At 28.9% G+C, this 23,785-nt stretch overlaps 1 protein-coding gene across 2 annotated transcripts in view; it reads left to right on the forward strand.

The window, feature by feature from the left end:
• The window catches only part of LOC101236066 (hemicentin-1), a 166,173-nt gene that overhangs the window by 95,480 nt on the left and 46,908 nt on the right, over positions 1–23,785 (forward strand). For both annotated transcript variants that reach the window (XM_065788290.1, XM_065788291.1), the window contains exons 28-34: positions 3,618–3,872; positions 4,530–4,787; positions 5,087–5,317; positions 5,803–6,060; positions 14,265–14,519; positions 16,364–16,618; positions 22,200–22,463. In XM_065788290.1, coding sequence (XP_065644362.1) covers positions 3,618–3,872; positions 4,530–4,787; positions 5,087–5,317; positions 5,803–6,060; positions 14,265–14,519; positions 16,364–16,618; positions 22,200–22,463 — 1,776 coding nt within the window. The remainder of the gene's footprint in view (positions 1–3,617; positions 3,873–4,529; positions 4,788–5,086; positions 5,318–5,802; positions 6,061–14,264; positions 14,520–16,363; positions 16,619–22,199; positions 22,464–23,785) is intronic.

Consider the following 23,785-nt stretch of genomic DNA (forward strand, 5'->3'; position numbering starts at 1 on the left):
CTAAAAAGTGTTTACTTTATTATGGTTAATTGATTACTTATCAAAACATTCACGCAGTTGTGCCTCGCGTAGATATATTTGTACAAATATTTAACAGTTTTTACAGACATTTAGCATTTAATATTAATTTAGGTTTTATATTTCTTTGATAATTATTCGTTGTAAGCTATCATCCAATGGTTATTTACATTGGTGCCTTATTATTAATAACCAAGCTGTAAAAGCAGTACCTAATGCATGGATAACATATTAGCATTAAATTCTTTAGGATATTTTTTGGTGCTCCATTTTTCATGCATAATGAATTCGGGTCTAGCAATTCATTTGCAAAGTCAAATTAAATATGAAAAACATACTTTCGAAACTAAATTACCTTAATATGGGTTACAACTTTCCCTAATACACCATGCTTTTTTACACCATGGTATTTCATATCATTTGTACCCTGATCTAAATATACAAAACATATGTAAAATTGAATATGAAAAACATCAAACTGCTTGCTTCTCAGTTTGTTTTGATTATTTCAGATAAAAGCAAGCACTGGTCTTCAACTTTGACATCAACATTAAATATATGTATAAATATATGATATCATCAGCAGCATATATTGCTATTGATGCATATGTCGGTATTAACTTTTTGTCATATTGCTGAAATAAAATTCTTGCCATGTAATAAAATGAAATTTGAAATAAAATTCTTGCCATAAAGTATTGACAGGAGAATTAATTAAATAAAAATCTATAAATATAAAACTGAGAAGAAGAATTTCTAACCAATGTCACATGTTCAGGGTTGAGCACCATTTGAACATGCCAACCAGCATCACCCCTTGGGAAAAATGTGGAGTATGTAAATTATAAGAATTATGTTGTACTTCAACAACTTTTTTTTATTGCTTAATTAGTTTTTCTGATTTTTTGGATTGTGCATGTTTATAAATCAATGATCAAGAGCAACCTTCAACTAAGAAGAAACAAAACAGGATCAGATAGAAAGACTTTGAGGTACCAGAGAAGTTACTGGAATTGAAGAAGAGGGTTGGTCTTTGAGGAGTCAGGGAATTTAATAAAGCGGTTATAAAGAAAAGATTTAATAATCTCAAAACCAGATTCTTATGACAAACTTTATCAAAAGCTTTAGACATATCAAGAGCAATAGCCCTAGCCTTACAGCCTTCATCTAATGCACAATAAAATCTTTCACAGAAGTTAGGGAATCAGCCATAGAGCAAGAAGATGGAAAACTGTATTGATTGTTTAACAATAAGCTAGTTGAATTCAAGATGGGATGTTTGAAATTTGTTGAATAAAGACTCAAAGCTAACAACAGGTAACTTTGCTAACAAAGGTAGAAGACTGATCAGACAATAGTTGAAAGGGTCAGAATGTTCACAGGTTTTTAAAAATTGAAAAATTGAAAAGGTTTACACTTTTATAAAAATTGAAACCACAGATGCCATTTTTCAGCAGGCAAGAAGACAAGATTCAGACAAGCACTTATAAAATAGTTTAGAGAGATTTAAAAAAATTTCTGGAGAACACTTTTGGAAAACTATGATAGGAATGTTGTCTGGACCACAAGCCCTAAAAGTATTTAATTAAGATTTGACTTTAGCAATAGAAGCTAGATGAAGCTAAGAATGATTTGAATGTCTAACAATGGGCTAAACTGTTTAACTGGAATGGAAGGAAAAGTATGGCCATAAGATTCGAGACACAAATTAGAAGAAAAGTTCTTTGGAAATAGTTTAGCTTTATTCTTGAGAGAGGTAATAAAATTAGTCCCATTAACCCCAGTCAGCTTTAGGGTAGTAGTATGTAGTGCAATGGTAGGGTGAGTTTGAAGAAGAAATATAAGATAAAAGATTTACAGAGATCATTACAGAGATTTACAACAAATAGGTAAACTGATGCATATATATACCCCAAGCCAAGCATTTGACTATCGGAATCTTGAAAATCTGATAAAGGAATTGCGGAATTAAAATTAGTCTCACCAAAAGCAAGCAAGTTTGGTGAATTTTGAAAGAGGTAAGATTCAAGTGATGGAAGGTTGCTTTGCAGACAAAAAATATTTGTAAAAGATGTATTAAAACAATTAAGTGATGGGGATGGTTTTTTATGTTTAATATTTTGGGTTACTTTTGGCATGATTTAAGTTTAAAGAGAACTTGACTCATTTATAGATAAAGTACAGCCTCCTAAGCAATGAGCTATACAGTTGTCTCAGTCCTAGTAGTTATCCCAAAGTCCTAACTTAGGGCTCCTTATGTAGCTTCAACAGTGCACACCAAAAGAATTAACACTACACTATTGATGGTACACCATCCATGCACAACATTGCACTATTATATTTTACTGTGGTTTATGGAATCAGTCTCTCTGAGAGCTACCATAGAGTTTAGGAAATTTTACTACTAGCTCAAAATCATTAAACTGAGTTTTAGAGCTGTACCCTAATTAGGAGGTAGCAGAAAAAGTTGCATAGCCACTATCAAGGAGGCACAAGCAAAAATCTTTTAGTAGAGTCAAGAAGATACAGTATTCATCATCTTAGGCAGGAAACATTGTAACACAAGTTAACATCTACCTGAGCTTAATAGATAAAGAAGGGGTTTGAGGGTGGTCAAAAAATTTATTCTGCTTACCTCTAAAGTCTTTGCCTAGAAGGCCTTCTACAATACAGTAGCTGGATGCAGTTAACATCTGCCCAAGATAAGTATTTTTATTTAGATCCCATCTCTAAGACTTATTTAACCAATTTTTAAGTTAGAATTTGTTTCTTCTAGCCTCTGCCTTAAAAAAAAGCGAACCTACAAGGCAGCAGGACATGCGACAGGTAATACTGTGTTTCATGATACCAGTAGCAGGGTGATTGTGATGATCTTGAACCTGACCTTACCTGGAAGTTGTTGATAAGACCAATGATACTCATTGGAAAAATGGAAATTGGTCTGTAGTTTATAACCCTTGAAATATCACCAGATTTAAAAATAATTGTATAATTTTTTCAACCTTAAGTTTTTCAGAATAAACACCTTGCTTTAGAGATTAAAAATTTGCAATAGTGGAATAGTTATATATTATATTAATTTTATAATGACGTTATGGCGACGCAACTACTGGTATCATCAAATCTTAAACTTTTATCTAAAGTTCTTTTTTGTAAGTTCATTATTGTCTGTTAAAATTAAAAATAAAGGAAAACATCAATTATTAAAAAAAAATGATTTAATAGTATTTAAGTAATATGTCAATCAGTGGGTCATGATAACGTTTAATAGTTGTCAAATTTTTTTTTTGAGATACATTAAAACATCATTTAGAGTTACTGTGAGTTGGATTAAATCTGACTCTTTGTATTTATCGGATTTCATCTAAAAGTATCAAAGTTGAATTATTTTTTTAAAATACTAGGAAATCACAGAATTTTCATATATTAGGGACTTTTGAAATATGTTTACTTCTCAGTCAGTAATGGATACTAAAGTTGACTCTGCTGGTTCACCAATTATTACATTACGCTTTTATTACAATTTTTTATGCTAAATTTATTAATTTGGTTTCTATTAGTAGTTATATTAAATAATTTTATTTTTATTCCATTTTTAGATTTAGACAAACCTGTTATAATTGTTACACATCCTAACAAAAAGATTTGTGTGAATGACTATGTTCAGGTGATCTGCTCATCCTCTGGCAGCTCTGCTATTACATATCAATGGAAATATGGAAATAAAGTACTTAGCAACTTCTCAGTATTGGAATTTGAAAGTATAAACAAAGAAAATCATGGAGAATATAGCTGTGAAGTGTTTAGTGTCTTAGGAATGAAAAAACAAAGTTTTAAAGTTATTATGGTTCATTGTATGTTGTTCCTTTCTATTTTAAAGTTACTAAATACAGTATTTTGTAATACAGTACATGTGCAGTAATGTTTTGTACATGTACAGTACATGTGCAGTAATGTTTTGTACATGTACTGTACATGTACAGTACATGTACAGTACATGTACAGTACATGTGCAGTACATGTACAGTACATGTACAGTACATGTACAGTACATGTACAGTACATGTACAGTACATGTACAGTACATGTACAGTACATGTACAGTACATGTACAGTACATGTTCAGTACATGTACAGTACATTTACAGTACATGTACAGTACATGTACAGTAATTGTTTAAACTTGAACAAACTTAAAAAGATTTTTTGTTTTACAATTTTAAAAACAATTTTAAAAACTTGTATATTTTGCAAATGGCAGTTTACTTTGATTACAATGATCTTGGGTTGGTTGGGAAATTCCATTGGTTGTAAAATTTTATAATTTTGTAAAAAAAAACTTAATAAAGTTTCCCCAACAATCGGTTATTACATAATTGAATAAGTATTATTTACTATTAAATATTTAAAATAAATATATATAAAATACTATAAATTAAATATTTTCTTATGATTAAAATTCATTGAAAGTAGTTTACTACTTATTGAATGTTTTAAAACTTTTTTTTAAGACCTTGATGAGCCATTTCTTGATGTCTCACCTTCAAACAATGTTAAAGAAGGGAGTTCACTGACACTTAGATGCTCAGTAAATAGTTCAGAACCTGTTTTCTATACTTGGATAAAAAATGATTTAGATATGGAGGTTCACTCTGAATTTTTTGTGATTAGTAAAGTTAATCATCATTCTGATCATGGAGTTTATTATTGCACAGCTTCAAATATTGCTGGATTTAAAACTTCAAATGAATTAACAATATTAGTGAGCTGTAAGTATGTTGTAGGTTTTGTAAATGTGTTATAGGTTTTGTAAATGTATTGTAGGTTTTGTAAGTATGTTCTATGTTTTGTAAATGTGTTGTAGGTTTTGTATGGTTTAAAAAAATGACATGGATCTATCCAAAAGTTTTTTTTTTCCTGCTTTGTCAGAAATCATTAGTATGATGTGTTTATTATACCAAATTTGTGTAAAAATTATAAAGAATATTTTTTGTCTTTTTTTAAGGTCTTGTATTTTACCAGAATTTTTATATGTTTTTTTAGTTTTATTTTTGCTATTTTTGTTCAGATCTTAAAACACCTATGATTACTGATGTCCAAAAAGATGGTTTTATTTTTTTTACTTGTTTTGCTGAAGGATACCCATCACCGCAATATATATGGAAGCTTTATGAAAAGAATTTAACACACAATGATACTCTACAGATTGAAATAAGTAAATCTTATAGTAATGAATACGAATGCACTGCATTCAATGAATATCATACGAAATCAGTATTTTCTGTTGGTCTTAAAATGTGTAAGTTAGCTAAATTTGTATGGTTCTTTTATATGGCTAAGCTAAAATAATTTTTTGAGTAACTTTTTATTCTTTATCTTACCTATCTACCTATCATACTTTTATTTTATTTATCTACCTAGCATACCTTTATCTTACTTATCTACCTAAGATCATACCTTTATCTTACTTATCTACCTAAGATTATACCTTTATCTTACTTATCTACCTAAGATCATACCCTTATCTTACTTATCTACCTAAGATACCTTTATCTTATTTATCTATCTAACTTACCTTTATTTCACTTATCTACCTAACATTACAAAACAGATTATATTTCATAATTCATGATTTTATTAAACTATAATCATGAACCTTTTTAATTTAAGTAAGTTTTATTTAGTTTGAACAATGATAAGATTTTATTTAGTTTCAGGTCAGTTTTATTGCATTTAGTTTCAGTTTTATTGTTTTGATTTTTATTTTAACCAAATATAATTTAGCTCTATCTACACCATTGTTAAAAGTTTTTCCTTCTGGAAATATCAATCGAGGCTCTTCTGTTTTTTTCACATGCTCTATGAACAGCAACAAACCTGTCACATATGCTTGGTATAAAAATAAAAAAGTTTTGGTTGATCAGTTTGACCAAGTGCTACATTTAGAAAATGTCAATATTAATGATAGTGGCGAATATAAATGCACTATATCAAATGATATTGAGATGGAAACATCTAAATCAAAAAAATTGGATGTCCTTTGTAAGTTACATTATTAGTAATAATAAATATATATTTACACACACACATACATACATGTGCATATATATATATATATATATATATATATATATATATATATATATATATATATATATATATATATATATATATATATATATATATATATATATAATTTAAATTAAATTTATAAATCTTTATTTAAAATTGAGCAGCATTACAAATAAATTAATTATATAATTTTATCTAAAGCTAAATATTAATCTAAAATTTGCTCAAAATGCAAGTTTAAGAGTGTAAAAAAATTTACATTTATGTAGTGAAAAAGTAGCAGAGCTCCTGATATAGGTCACTATCACCATTACAAAGAATATGGAGATGTTTTGAATATTGATTGTTGATTAGTAGTATTGGTATTTAGAGCAAATGGGAATCTGTCGGTGTTTTTACAATTAGTGTGATCTAGTTTGGCAGTTATCAGATAGATTAACTAGTTTATGAATATAGATCCTGTCTAATAGTTCTTCAAAATATTGAAGTCAAAAGCAAAAATCGAAGTGGCTTGAGTTGGTCCTGTCTTTAGTTTCCTGAGTTGGTAGAGAATATTATCAAAAGGAAAAATGGCAGTAGTAGACAGATCTGCTAGACAATGAAAAACGAGAGATTAGTTTGTTTAGACACATTAGAAATGGTTGTTCAATTGAATTATTAACCTGATTTCTTGAAAAAAATCTATTTTGCCAGAGGAGGAACTTCTGTTGTAAATATGTTTTCTTTATATAATTAGTTTGCTGATTTGATTTGAAAGTACTTTCCACTTGGTCTAATGATCAGATAAAAAAAGTTGCGGTTTTGAGTCAGTGGTTTTGTAGAAATTGAGGTGACTAACTACAATGAGGTCTGAATTACCAAATCTGAAAAAAAAATTTTACTTAGCATTTCAGAGCATTACTTAAGATGATGTCAAAAATAGCTGGTTTCTGGGTAGGTTGTGTATTAAGGAGTTGGTGAGAATGGCAAATGACGATCCTAAGATTCAGTGCTTTTGTAACTGTAATTATTATATATTTGAAAAAGAATAATTTACAAACCATTAGGCTTCAGCCACATTTCAGATAAAAAGGCAATATCAATGTTGGTATCTGTAAAAAATTCATCAATGATCTTAATTTTGTTAGAGAGAGAATACATGATAAGTGGTACAGGTTGTTGGTAAGCAATCGGTGTTTGTGGTTGAGCTAATTGGTTGGTGTGGAGCAAGGAGTGAGTTCACCATGGATCTTGACAGTTGCTTCATTGCAGATACCCTAATGAAAATAATAATACAATGTTTATAATACAATAATACTACAATGTTAATAATACAATGTTTGTCATTGCAAGTGTTGTTTTCTGTGCGAAGGCTTTATTCAAACTCTGTTTCAGTTGGCAACAAATCAGTAGCGCCTGTGTATTTCTTGAAGGTTTTATGTGCAGCAAGTTTGTGAAAGCTAATTTTATTTAGCAAAATCCTTAAAATCTTTTAAAAACCTTTGATGACTTTTTTGTGTTAAGAAACTAACATCAGAAGAAAGGTCTAAACTAACATCAGGATAAACTAAAATCATCATTGGTGAGGCCTAGTACTCTAAAGGCCTCTGTGATGCAATGTAACACTGCTTGTGGTGCTTGGGTAACATCTGCTGCATAAGCTGGTTCAGGAACACCAAATACTACTATAATTTTCTCATGCTGGACTGCTTGCTTTAGTTCGATTAGGACTTGACCAATTTTAGCAATTAGTTTGGCTTTTCTCTGATACTTGCTTGTTTATGCTACTTCAGGATCATAATTATTCTCTCTGATTAAGACTAGAAACTGTTTTCTATAACTGCTACTTTTTGTAAAAGTTTCTTTAATTGGTCGGCTTGCAAATTGATACTTAACTTCTGTTCCCAAATGATGTTCATAAACTTTATTATCCAGACATCAAGGTGGGCAAAGCTAAATTTTTGACAGCAGAGTTACAATTGGCATCTATTTTCTAAACAACGTTGTTTTGTTATATACACCAATTCCATAGTTATATACACCAATTCAAATTTATTTATAGGAGGGCTACCACCCTATAAAATGGATTATCTTCAGGTCCTGATATAGTTTGTTTTTTTATATCTTATTACATTATTACACAAGGACTTATTAACACAAATAGAAAAAAGTTTAGATGAGTTTAGTTTATTTTTTGTGTGTGTGTGTAAATATATATATGTATGTATGTATGTATATATATGTATATATATATATATATATATATATATATATATATATATATATATATATATATATATATATATATATATATATATATATATATATATATATATATATATATATATATATATAAAAATATATATATATATATATAAATATAAATATATATATATATATATATATAAATATATATATATAAATATATATATATATATATAAATATACATATTTAGATTGTTTGTCTTTGTTTCCACATTGCTTTATTTTATATTTATCAATTCAGTTGTTGATTTTATTATACTTTTCATAAATATACAAAAATATACATATATATATATATATATATATATATATATATATATATATATATATATATATATATATATATATATATACATACACACACATACATATATGTATATATATTAATTTAATATAAACAAATGCATATATAAAAAAACTATTATCTATATATTCATACGTATGTATAAATAAAAAATAACACATAAAAATACAATATAAAAATATATATATAAACTGAAAAAGGAAAGTAGAAAGATAATAAAATCATGGTTTTGTAAGATCCAATTATATTTAAGTTATATGTGAAACTCTATTCTCAGGGCCACAATATATTCACCAATGATTACATGATGCGTTTCTTACAGGGCGCAAAAAAACATTGTATTAAACCTGTTGTTTTCAATTGAACATTTCAAGCTGAATATTTAATTTACATAAATTATCTTCTTAAATTAAATTAAGTTTGTAAATTATTCTGCGTAAAATTATTGAAAAGATTGTTTTAGTCATTTATTTGAACAACTTTTGCCTTTCTCAATCCCTAACTTTTTGCCACAACTTTTGCCACAACTTTTGCCTTTCTCAATCCCTAACTCAAATAGTCAACTTTCCAACTTGCTTTCCTGACAACCCTAATCATTTACCTTCTCTACTCGACTTATGTCTTGTTTCTGATCCTAGTCAGTGCTCAGTTTCTCCACATTCACCCTTAGGTGCTTCTGATCACAGTTTGATCTCTCTAAAACTAATATCTCATTCTTCTTCATCACCTGAATACCCCTATTATCGAACCTCTTACAACTACAGTAAAGCTGACTGGGAATCTTTCCGTGATTTTCTTCGTGATGGCCCTTGGGTAGAAATCTTTCAACTTCCTGTCGACAAATGTGCTTCTTACATAACTTCGTGGATTCAGGCTGGCATGGAATCTTTTATTCCCTCTCGACGATTCCAGGTCAAGCCTCATTCTCCTCCATAGTTTTCATCAGACTGTGCTGCTGCGATTGCCAATCGAAACCGTTACTTCCATATTTATCAGCAAAACAATTCTCCAGAAAACAGATGTCTGTTTATTACTGCTAGAAACAACTGTAAAAAGGTTTTGTCTAATGCCAAAACCCGCTATTCTCAGGTCATGAAATCTTGTATCTCATCTCAAAAATTAGGCTCTCGTGACTTCTGGAGAATCTTTAATAATATCAATAATAAGGGCAAATCTATAATTCCACCTCTCTTGTATGGTTCAGACTTTGTCACCTCACCTAAAGACAAAGCCGAACTGTTTGCTAAAAACTTTTCATCAATATCATCTCTTGATTCCACTAATTGCGTTCTACCTGATATTGCCAACAAACAGGTTGATCCATTGCTTGACATTCATATCACTCCAGCATCTGTATCTAAAGTGATTTCCTGTCTAGGCTCTTCTACAGCTTGTGGCCCAGACAACATACCTGTTATTGTCTTGCAGAAGTGTTCTCCGGAGCTGTTGTCTATACTCTCAAAACTATTCAACAAGTGCTTATCAGAGTCTTGTTTTCCAGCCTGCTGGAAAGCCGCATCTGTTATCCCTATCTTCAAAAATTCTGGGGAGCGATCAGATTCGTCAAACTACCGTCCCATAAGTCTTCTTCCTATCATAAGCAAGGTTTTTGAATCTTTAATTAACAAACACTTAACTTCTCATCTTGAATCTAATCACTTACTTTCTGACCATCAATATGGATTTCGATCTTCTTGTTCTACAGCTGATTTGTTAACAGTAATAACTGACAGTTTTTATCGTGCATTAGATAAAGGTGGAGAGGTTAAGGCCATCGCTCTTGACATTTCAAAAGCATTTGATAAAGTTTGGCATGCTGGTCTTCTCCATAAGCTTTCTTCTTATGGTGTATCCGGCAACATCTTTAAGATCATTGAATCCTTCTTTTCCAATTGTAGCATAAAAGTTGTCCTCGATGGACAACACTCTTCTTCTTATTCTGTAACTTCAGGGGTTCCTCAAAGTTCTATCCTTGGCCCTATACTCTTTTTAATTTACATTAACGATCTTTCAGATATTCTCACATCTAAGGTGGCATTGTTTGCTGATGATACTACCATTTATTCTTGTCGTGATAAGAAACCAACACCCTCTGATTGCTTGGAGGGGGCATTTGAGCTTGAAAAGGATCTCACTTCTGCTACAGCATGGGGCTCACAGTGGCTGGTGAACTTTAATTCAGATAAAACTCAATTTTTTTCAGCCAATCATTATCGCAATAATTTAGATCTTCCTATATTTATGAACGGTGATATACTCGATGAGTCATCTACTATTCATCTTCTAGGATTAACTCTTACTTCCAATCTTTCTTGGAAACCATATATCAAATCGGTTGCAAAATTAGCATCTGCTAAGGTTGCATCTCTTTATCGAGCTCGCCACTTTCTTACTCTGGATTCTATTCTCTATCTCATTAAATCTCAAATCCGGCCTTGTATGGAATACTGTTGCCATATCTGGGGCGGATCTTCTAATGATGCCCTTTCTCGTTTAGACAAGGTGCAAAAACGCATTGTAAACATAGTTGGACCTGCTCTTGCAGCCAACCTTCAACCACTATCCCATCGTCGTAATGTTGCTTCTCTTTCTCTTTTCTACAAATACTATAATGGGCACTGCTCTAAAGAGCTAGCGTCTCTTGTGCCGTCTACTAAAATTCATTCTTGTGTTACTCGTCATTCAATTAAGTGTCATCCTTTTTCTGTGACTGTTCCTAAGTGCTCCAAAAACGCTTAATCGTCTAGTTTTTTTCCTCGAACATCAGTTCTTTGGAATTCGCTTCCTTCATCTTGCTTTCCTGATTCATATAATTTGCAATCTTTTAAATCGTCCGTCAATCGTTATCTTGCTCTACAATCTTCATCTTTTCTCTTACAGTAACTTCCAACTTTAATTAGTGGCTGCTTGCAGCCTTGTTGGAAGCGAAGTTGTTTAAAAAAAAATGAAAAAAAATTTTTTTACATATTAAATCAAATTAGCTATCGCCACTTGCGGGGACAGAAATAAATGTTACTTATGGGACATAACTTATTAACAATTAAATCAACAGATATTTAGATATTTATTTTAAAGAATATATCTATTTAGCCATTATTATATATAATAAGATAATATTACATCTACTATTTATTTCGCAATATATACTTCTTCACTCCAATTTTTAGATTGGTTGTAGTATTCTAAAAAAATAAGTCAAAAAATCTATCAATTTAAATGACAAAAATTCAAAAATTTAATTGACAAAATGCATAATAATCTCAATTTTTTTTTTTTTTAATAAGAGATTTTTCAGTGCAAGAATTATATTTTGATGATAATGCATGTGCATACATTAGCTGGCATTTGTCAACTAAGAAGGACATGTAAAGACCTTTATCTTGTAAATTTATTTACACCAATCTTTATGTTTTCATTTTCTGTCATAAACAAAGCATGTGTCTTTTTTATGCTCATGTACATGTGTCATTTTTGGATATAATCTTTTTTCCCATTATTTTCTATTGCAATTTTTTTTTTCCAGGAGACATTTGGCTGGCATCATCATTTTCATAAAATTCACAACTTTATTCTTGATTTCTTTATTTAAGAAAGTAACTCCTCTAAAACCATTAGAACATTCTACAATGTTGCAAGGTAGTTTCGCAGCTAATTTTAAAACTTTTTTCTGTGATGGGCTATCGGGTAACATTTGTTTTACTTCATTTACAGCCCTTGGTAGAGAAGAAGGTGCACTATATGGTTTCTTAAAACAAATAATTTCATTAGTTTTATTTCAAGTTCCATTTCTCCATATAGCTTTTTCCCCTTTTCTTTAATCTTTCTTTCTATATCAGCTTTTTGCTTTTTATCATTTGATAACTTTGAGTGTTCTTCTCTTTTTTTTACTGGGTGTTTTTTAACAAACTCTTAATTTTTTCCTTCACAAAAACAGGCTAAACCTCCATTTACTTTGTCTTTCAGCATTAGTTTTAGCCATAAGTTTATATTACAATCTAAAATGAAAAACATTTACTGGTAATAAGTTACATTTATTGAAAAACAATGACTGGTAATAAGTTGTTGTTTTTTTTAACATCTTTGCTTCCATCAAGTCTTCAAGCAACCACTATTAGGGTTAGAAGTTACTGAAAAAGAAAAGATGAAGTTTATAAAGCAAGATAACAATTGACAGACGACTTAAAAGATTGCAAATTATATGAATCAGGAAATCAAAACGAAGGAAGCGAATTCCAAAGAACTTTTGTACGAGGGAAAAAAACTAGAAGAATAAGATTCTTTTGAGCACTTAAGAATATTCACAGAGAAAGGATAAGACTTAATTGAATGACAAGTAACACAAGAATTAGTTTTAGTAGATGACACAAGAGATGCTAGCTCTTTAGAGAAGTGCCTGTAGTGTTTGTAGAAAAGAGAAAGAGAAGCAACATTACGACAATGTGATAATGATTGGAGGTTGGCTGCAAGAGCAGGTCCAACTATGTTTACAATGCGTTTTTGCATTGTAAACATAGTTGGACCACAATTTAACTTAACTTTATAAACAAGGCCAGTATCTATTTACAATAAGTCGTTACTTATGGGACGCATATAAACAATGTATGTATGCCTAAAAGAAATGCTTCAATCAAAAAATTAATTATTTTAAAATATAGATTAATTAGTGTTTTATAATGGCTATATTCCATTTTATAATTAGAGATTATTTTTATGTGTAAATTAAAAAAAAAAATGCTATTTTTGTTACTTATCCTAGTTGTTTTGTTGGGAAACTATAGCAGATAATATTTATTGTTAAACATAAAAAACTTATTTAAACTAGTTGTACTTTTTAAGTTCATATATGATATAATAAATTCGTGGTAGTTAAGATAAAAAAATTGCTCTTATAATTCTAAGCGTTTATCAAAATGTTATTTAGCTACCATTTATATAAAAAAGATGACACAAGACTTTAATTTGGAATTGAAAACAAAAAAGTAACACAACATTAATTAAAATTAAAAATTTTTAAATATTAGGTATACCAATGATAACTTGGTTTTTGTTTGAATTTATTTATTTTTCCATCGAAATAACTCACATACATACATACATACATACATACATACATACATACATACATACATACATACATACATACATACATACATACATACATACATACACACATTCATACATATGTACATAGGTACATACGAGCAATAACTAATATGTATGTATGTATGCATGTATGTATGTATGTATGTATGTATGTATGTATGTATGTATGTATGTATGTATGTATGTATGTATGTATGTATGTATGTATGTATGTATGTATGTATCTATGTATGTATGTATCTATGTATGAATGTATTTATATGTATATTCAGAATTAGAGTCAGCATTTGGCAATGCTGACCTAACTGCCAACTTTAAAGTGTTTGAAGGCGGCAAAAAATTGCCGACATCATTTCTTTGTTTTATGGTAGGACCTTTGTATCAAATTTTTTTTCCTGACCTGATGCCAACCTCTAAAAGATTAAGGTTGGCAAATTATTGCCAACCTCATTTTTTCTAATTCTGAGGGTTATATATTATATAAATATGCACATACTATAATATCTTTTTAATTGATTTTCAGATCTCAACACTCCTGACATAGGAAAATCAATGGTAATTCTAAATGAGACTGAAAATTTCTCACTTCCTTGTAGATGTTTTGGAAATCCAAGTGATATTGAATATAGATGGGTTAAAGGAGTAGAAGAAAATATCATTAGCAACACATCTACATTAGTGCTGAAAGATGTTCAGACTGGTGATTCTAGCATTTATAAATGTGTATGCAAAAATATTGTGGCAGAAACGTTTCAAATTGTGAAAATTATTGTCAATTGTAAGTAAAACAGAAAAATTTCTATAAAAAGTTGTTTTTTTCTTTATAAATTTTTCTCTGCATATATATAAAAAATGTTTCTTTACATTTGCAATATACAAAAAGCTCTTTTTATAGCAATTATTATAAAATTTTTAAAAGTTTGAAAATATATTCAAATAGAATTGTTTAGATAATCAACAAGTGACAATTTTTAGATGATCAATAGACAACTAGAAGTTATTCTTTTATTATTATTACTTATTATAAAGTTATTAGTACTTTTTATTCAATAAATATTTTTAAAAAATATGATACTAATTAGTAATTCAAGGCATTTTATCTTGAACTTTATTTTGTGGCACTTCTTTGTAGCAGTAGGCTACAAGATAGCCAATGTATGTACTTAAGCTCCCGGCAGCAGACTATTTCAGTGTGCTGTCAGAAATGTTATCTAAACACACAATAAACAGGTATATATGTAAATTTATATATATACTCAGGCCTCCACAAGAAGTGAGAGCTTTAGTTCTTGCTTCTTGCTGAGGCCTGAGTAAATATATCCCGCTCTTGCCCAAACTCCCATAAAATAGTTTACAGGAACTTTTTAAGGCTTTTGTAAAAGTATAATTTTTTTCATAAATATAAACCACATTCTTTTCTTCTCTATTTTTAGATATTGATTAGAAAAGTTAAAAATTGTTGTGCAAACAACATCGAATTCAAAAAAAACAAAGTTCCAGTTTTATACTTATTTTTTTATTACAAAATGTAGTTGTTTATTTTTAGTAAAGTTCTAATAAATAAATGGATAGCTAGTGTGAAAACCTTAAGAAAACGCTTGTCTAACGAATTGAATTGTCTAAGAATGTTAAAAGCAAATGCTTGTAACAAGAGTAAAATTAAATTTTGTATCTAATAACCAATTTATTGAATAAATAAACAGATAGCTTGCCCAAAAACTGAAAATTCTTGTAAAAAGCTGTTAGAGGAGCAGCAACAAACAAACAAACATAGCTTGCTTTGTTTGTTTTATGAGAGCTTTATATATATATATATATATATATATATATATATATATATATATATATATATATATATAGATAGATAGATAGATAGATAGATAGATAGATAGATAGATAGATAGATATATAGATATATATAGATATAGATATATATAATATATATATATATATATATATATATATATATATATATATATATATATATATTTATATATATATATATATATATATAGATATATAAATATAGATATAGATAGATATATCAAAATAGTGTGAACAATGTTCTTAAAAGAACAGAGCAATAATAAATTAGTAGAAAATCACTTATTAAATGTTTTCATTTTACACTGTATTTTATCTATTAAAACTCATCAGAAATGCTGTATATATACTTATATATATATATATATATATATATATATATATATATATATATATATATATATATATATATATATATATATATATATATATATATATATATATATATATTCTACCGCTAGTCTAATACCGCATCTTTTATTGATATACATATCTTTAACCCTCTTAAAGTTCTCCTACTTTTTCAATTTTTACAAAAAGTTTTTGCATATAATAAAGAAAATTTTTTTTTTTTTATTCTTTCTCACTCTTTTTATATCAGTTAAATAAAATTGAACCTGTGTGTTAATTTTAGATTTTATATATTGTCATTTTGGTTGCATTTTCTTGCCATTTATTAGAAAAAAAAGAAAAACACAAACTTCTTCCCCATCTTAAACATGTTATTGTCTAAATATATTATTATGGTGCTATTTGAAGAAATCTTTTTTAATTGTTAACAATTTTTTATTTTTATAGACCTTGGTCCTACTTCTGTCTTCACTACTTCTAGCAACATGAGCAAAGAAGGAGATTCAATAACAATGCATTGCCTTTCTAATGGTACTGCTCCATTAGCATATAGATGGAAGAAAAATAATATTGATATAAAACACAATGACAATGTTTTTTCATTGCATAATGTTACTCATAGCGATAGTGGCTTGTACTCTTGTGAAGTTTTTAATCCTGTTGGATCTCAAAACTCTAATGCTGTCAATCTCTCTGTGTCATGTAAATTTTGTGTTTATTTATATTTTATTTCTACAAAACTAAAGAATGGTTCTAATTTCACCTTTTCAGGCAAATAATGACACTAAAGTTAAAAAAGCTTATTATATTAAAATTATTTTTAAATATATTATTATATTCCTATTGTTATTAATATATTATTGTTCACTGTTAACCTTATGACTTAAATGTTGCCATCGGTGACAACAAAATTGAGTAACCAAAGTAAGAAATTGATGTTATGTTGTTACGTTGGAAAAATGGTATTTAAATTTAATTTAAAAGCATTTATATAAAAATGTTCTATACTTTGTTGAGTTGAATGTATTTTGAATTTTGATTTGTTCACTGATGAACTTTACAAGTGAAGCTCATTAACTGTGCACTGTCAACCAAAAAGACCATCAGGTTTCATGTTGTGGCACTCATATAAAACCTTTTGAACATAAAAGTGTTGGTCCTGAAGTAGGTTTAGAAAAGTAAATTTTAAAATCTGTACAGAGTTCTAAAGATCAAAAACAGGGCAAAAGGGTAGTTCTGAGGGCCCATTTATAAAATTGGGAGTCATATTTTTTTAATATTACTCAATTTTTATTTGTAGTTAACCTGTAACATCAAATTGTTTAGGTTTTATAATGAGAAAAAAACTCAATTATTTCATACATAGTTAACATCTAAACAGCATAGTTATAAATATCTGTAAATTCATATCAATATGTATACACACGTATACACCTATAAATAATACATGAATTTATATCTGTTTAGATATAAATACATGTACACACAAGTATTTATATCTATAACCCTCGAAATTAGGGTCGGCATTCGGCAATGCCGACTTAACTGGCGACCTGAAGGTGTTTGAGGTCAGCAAAAAATTGCTGACCTCGTTCCTATGTTTTATGGTAAGACCTTTGTATCAAATAATTTTTGCCAACCTGATGCCGTCCTCTAAAAGATTGACTTTTTCTAATTCTGAGGGTTGTATCTAAATAGATGTATATAACTTGTCTGTGTGTACATATAACATGTCCGTGTGTGCATGTACCTATGTATGTGCAAAAATGTATACGTCTATTTTTATATATCATGTATATGATATGTATAAAATATTAAACATAAAAAACCATTCACACTACCTAACCATTTTAATATATCTTTTACAAATATTCGTAGTCTGCGAAGCAATCTTCCATCAGTAAAATCTTACCTTTTGCAAAATTCACCAGATTTGCTTGCTCTTAGTGAGACTAATTTAAATTCCACAATTCCTACTTCAGATCTCAGTGTTGATTGGTACTATTCTTTGATTTGCAAAGACTCCAATAGTCACAAACTTGGCTTGGGGTATACATATGCATTAATTCACCTATTTGTTGTAAAATCAGGTTCAAATTCTTTGACCATACTTTTATGTATTTCTGCTTTGCACCTCTTCACTCTATCACTTTTGTTCTTTATCGTTCTCCTTTCCAAGACTGCACTTTAAGATTTTCTTAGATCAATTTGATTGAATTTTCTCATCAAATTGACCATGCCCTCTTTCTTTACCCCTCTGCCAATAATGTTGTTTTTGGTGACTTAAATGCTAATCACACTGAATGGCTGGCTCTAACGCCAATGACCTTGCTGGCACTAAATCCTATAACTTCTGCATTTATCAATCTCTTACTCAGAAGCTTAACTTTGTGACTTGTTTTCCTGACAACCCTAATCATTTACCTTCATTCCTTGATTTATGTCTGGTCTCTGATTCTAGCTTGAATTCAGTTTCTCCTTTTTTTCCTTTAGGTGGTTCTGACCATGCAATAATTTCTTCAATACTTTCATTCTCATTTTTTTTACCATTTCAATCTTGTACTTTTTTTTCACTGGATTCTTTATGTGATTTTTTTCGTGACGGACCTTAGACTGATGTCTTTTCCCTCTCAGCTGAAAAATGCATCTCCTATGTAACCTCCTGGATTCAGACAAGAATGAAAGCTTTTACTCCTTCTTGTTGGTACCAAGTCAAGCCTCATTCTACTCCATGGTTTTTACCCTCTTGTGCAGCAGCTATATCTAATCATAATCATTTTTTCATCTTTTTCAAAAGATCAACTCTCTTGAGAATAAACGGCTATTTATTATTGCAAGAAATTGTTATAAAAAAGTGCTATCAGATGCTAAACTCCATTATTTCTCAGTTCATAGTATAAGGTAGAACTATTAGCAAAGGACTTTTCTTCTCATTCCACTATCGAATCCTATAGCCATTCATTCCTTCCATTCCAATTAAACAGGTTAACCCATTGTTAGACATTCAAATCACATCAACTTCTGTTGCTAAAGTCATATCTTGGTTAAACTCTTCTATGGCATGTGGTCCAGACAACATTCCTGTCATAGTCTTCCAAAATTGCATCTTATGTTCCAGTTTTCATAAATTCTGGTGAACATTCTGACCCCTCCAATTATTGTCCGATCAGTCTTTTTTCTGTTATTATCAAGCTCTTAAAGTCTTTGTTCAACAAATTTCTCACATCTTGAGTCAAATAACTTACTGTCAGACAATAAATGCGACTTTTGATCCGCTTGCTCTATGGATCAGATAGTTAGCAGTTTGTCCACAAACCACTAAATAAAGAGTTTGAACCACATTACACTAAAAAAAACAGTTTAATTTGGTGGTGGAAGCATTATGGTGTGGGGATGTTTCTCGTCATCTGGTATTGGTCCTATCTATTTAATAATAGACACTATGAAAATTGATATTTATACTAATATACTTGAAGAAATAATGCTTCCTTATGCTGAGGATAACATGCCACTGCTCTTGATATTTCAACAAGATAACGATCCAAGACATACAGCTTCTTTTACTAAGAGATGGTTCCAAAATAATGGTATGAGACAATTGAACTGGCCAGCATAATCGCGAGACTTAAATCTAATAGACAATTTATGGAAAATTGTAAAGAATGAGGTAGGAAAACAAAAACCTTGGAACAGAAGGGATCTGTGGTAGGCTGTGAAAACATCATGGTACACTATTTCAATATCAACATGCCATAAATTGGTCAACAGCATGCCCAAAAGACCAATCAAAGTGAAAAAAAATAAAGGACATGCAACAAAATGTTAGGCAATTTTTGTAAATATTGTATGAAGTGATTGATAAACCTTTTTCAGAAAAAAGAAAAGTTAGTTTTGTTCTTAATTGGTTTTAATTATTTTTGTTAAGTATTTGTTTTATAAACATTGAATTTTCTTGATTTTTTTAAATATAGAATCAAATCAACCATTTCTGTATTTATTATTTTTTCCAGTAAATTTCCAGCTACTTTAAACAAAATCTTTAGTAACATGAAAAAAAATTGAAAAAAACTTATTTAAAAAAAACTTTTGTTAAAAAAATATAATTTTTAACAAAAAAGTTTATAAAAACATAGGAATTAACAGTTAATCAGTTTTAACTTGAATCGAATGTATTTAGCTAATCAAATATAATTTGAATTTTGAACCTAAAGTTGCTGTAAAATCGTATTAAAACGCTTCAAAAAGTCGCTGTAAAATTATATTAAAAGCTTCAAAATGGAGTTCTTCGAAATTAACTAATTCATCAGTTAAAATCATTTGCTGGGAATAAAAACCATTTTTCTAAATGTTTAGATAGTGTATTTATTATTTTTTCCATATATATATATATATATATATATATATATATATATAATATATATATATATATATATATATATATATATATATAAACAAGGTGCGTAAAAAGTTCCCGCACTCCTCTGGCAACGACGTTATTTCCCTTATTTTAAAGCATACCGTTTATTTTTCTCCATTATTTATGCTCTTCTCTAATCTTTGAATATGTTTTAATATTGAAGTTTTTAGGTTCCATGACAAAATCAAGAGATTTGCGGCCGGCAATCGAGAGGCTAGCTATAAGATCGATCGATGAGACAAATGGCCAAGGATGAAGGGATTTCGGAAGGTTCAGTTTTGCAAATCGTCCACAAAAAGCTTGGAAAATACCTGTACAAAATTCAAAAAGCTCACGGACTTACTGATCAGATGAAAGCCACTCGTTAAGCCCATTTCAAGGAGCTTCTCAAGCGATTCAAGAAGCCGGCGAATGCCTTGGCGATTCTCTTCACGGACGAGTGCCTCTTCACTGTCGAGCAGTTCGTGAACCATCAGAATGACCGGATAATCACTGGAAACATTCAAGAAGCAAACCAGAAAGGTCGAATTGCTTCAAAGACAGCTCACCCCAAGCAGTGATGGTTTTCGGAGCGATTACAGGAGACTGCAAGATGCCATTGGTTTTTGTCAATCAAGGAGTGAAAATCAGAGCTCAAAACGACCTGGATGATATTTTGACAACAGAGGTATTAACTTGGACCAATTCACACGTCGGAAGGCAGTTTTGGACGTTTCAACAGAATTCTGTCCCAGCCCACAAAGCAATGGTCGTCCAGGATTGGTGCAAAGCCAATTTTCCAGGTTTCATCACACGAGAAGAGTGGCCTCCAAACAGCCCAGATCTTAATCCCCTTGACTATTCCATTTGGGGAATTATGAAGGCCAAGGTTGGAGCTGTTCGTCATCCAAATTTGAACTCTCTACGGCAAGCACAAGAAAAAGAATGGGCCACTATTGACGATGATATGGTGTCCGCCCTGGTTGAAGCATTCCCAAGCGCCTCAGGGCGTGTATCAAGGCGAAAAGAGGACTTTTTGAGATCTGACTTGTTTTTGTTGTTTAGTATGTTATCAAGAATAAATGTTTGAACTTTTGACGCATTATGATAGTTCTACATATTTTTACGTCGTAAATACTGAGTGCGGGAACTTTTACGCACCCTGTATATATATATATATATATATATATATATATATATATATATATATATATATATATATATATATATATATATATATATATATATATATATATATATATATATGTATATGTATATATATATATATATATATGCATGTTTATATATATATATATATATATATATATATATATATGTTTGTTTGTATTTATATATATATATATATATATATATATATATATATATACATACATCCAATATTTAGTACATGCTTAAGTCCATTTTCTATTCAATGGGTTTCTAATATTGTTTTTAAAAAATTTCTTTGAAAACAGATCAACTTAAAGATATCAAAAAACTTATAAAAACTCATGTTTTTTATTTTTGATAAGAAAACTGTAGTTTTTCTGCAATAAAATCTAAAAAAGGACAAGCACAAAAGATAACCACAACACATTAAAAACACTGAGTTGTGTTTTTCTATTTAAAGGGGGTTTTAAGGCACCATAATACCTATATTTACATAAATATATATAGAGAAAGAATATTTTTAAATTATTGAGTGATTTCTTTTTGTTGTTCTTGTTGGTAATCAATATTAATTATTTTTTTTCAATTTAATAATATTTAATATAATTAGTTGAATTATCTGTTTTTTATAAACATTTACGCCCGCAATATTTTATTTTAAATTGTTATTGATCTATTGAAAATTTATAAGTAAAAAAAAACATTGTTTTCATTTAGTTCTCACAAATCCCATAGTCATTTCAATGAATGGAGACTCTATTTTGAAAGAAAAGTACAATGAAAGCGATACAGTGAAATTGGCTTGCATTTCATCTGGTTACCCGGCAGTTTTTTTTAAATGGAATAATAAAAACAAGATGGTTTCTTTTATGAATGAGATTGTAATTCAAAGTGTTGCTATTGATGATGCATCAACATTTGAGTGTCAAGTTACAAATGGGATTGAAACTAAGAGTACTTTTTATGAGTTAAAAGTTGTTTGTGAGTTGTTTTTATTTATTTATTTATTTTCTGTATAGATTTTTGGGTAGCTCTTTTTTTTTCAAAAATATTTTTTGTGCTTGATAAATTTAGAATTAATGTCTTTTTATTGTCTTGACAATTAATGTGCATTAAAATGGCAACCATTCCCTTTGAATCATATTTAACGACTATTGTTGTTAAAAATTTTAAATGATGGGGTAATATAGCAAAACTAGATATATACATAGTATTCAATGGAAATGCAACAAGTAGGGTATAGGTTGTCTCATTTGAGTTGCAGAACATTCTTAAACTTATCTATTTGTTTTCTTTTTTACAACAGTACATGAGAAAGGCGTTTTGATTTAGAAAGCATCAATTTTTAAGTTAATTTTTTTACAGAACAAATCTTTTCCATGATATTGTTTAAAAAACATTTTTAGTTTGTTTTTTTAACTGCAATGATTTTGCAAATAATGGTTCTTTTTTTAAAAAAAAAAACAAGTAAAAAGAATAAGAATAGAGCATAAGTAATAAAAATAGGAGAAAAAGTTTTAAAAGAAGAAAAAAAAGTTAAAGGAAAAGTTTAAAGAAAAAGTTAAAAGTTTAGGGAAAAAACATTAAAAAACATTTTGTCAGTTTTTTTGCTTTGTTTATAGCATATGTTTTTTGATTAAAAATTTTTTATTTTTTCATTTTCTCAATTTTTTGATTTCTTTTTACATTTGTATAATTTTGATTAGTTTATTTACTATTTCTAAATAGCCTTATCTCATCCTTCTTATCAAAGTATTGTAATTGTAGTTATTATTATTGTTAATATACTACTGTTTGGAGTCACTCATTTAATCAGATTTCTAAGTGACACCATTGTTATCAATTATTTCCTGATTACATTATTATTACAATCATTAACTTTAGTATAATTAGTATTGTTTATATATATATATATATATATATATATATATATATATATATATATATATATATATACTTATTTTTGATGTAATGATTGTAATAAAAAAATTGTATTTTGTTGTTGTTGTTGTTTAAAAAATAAAACAGCAGATTTAAATTCAAAAAGGTCTTAACACTAAATGTTACTCTGAGTTTATTATTATTATTTTTTTGTTTAGGGACATTTATTACATGTGCTTTAAAGAAAAACCTCTAAAGCAGTTTGTAAAAATAATGCTAAATCAAACTCTCCTTCCATTAAAGCTAGCTACAAAATTGCTTTCAGTGTTGAGTATTCTTTCCTGAGTCACTAATATTTTTGATTTTACATCTGTAAATTTGTTTCATGTAGGCTTTAAATTTAAACCTACATGAAACCAACT

This window comes from Hydra vulgaris, chromosome 01 (genome assembly GCF_038396675.1).
Source record: "Hydra vulgaris chromosome 01, alternate assembly HydraT2T_AEP".
NCBI lineage: Eukaryota > Metazoa > Cnidaria > Hydrozoa > Anthoathecata > Hydridae > Hydra > Hydra vulgaris.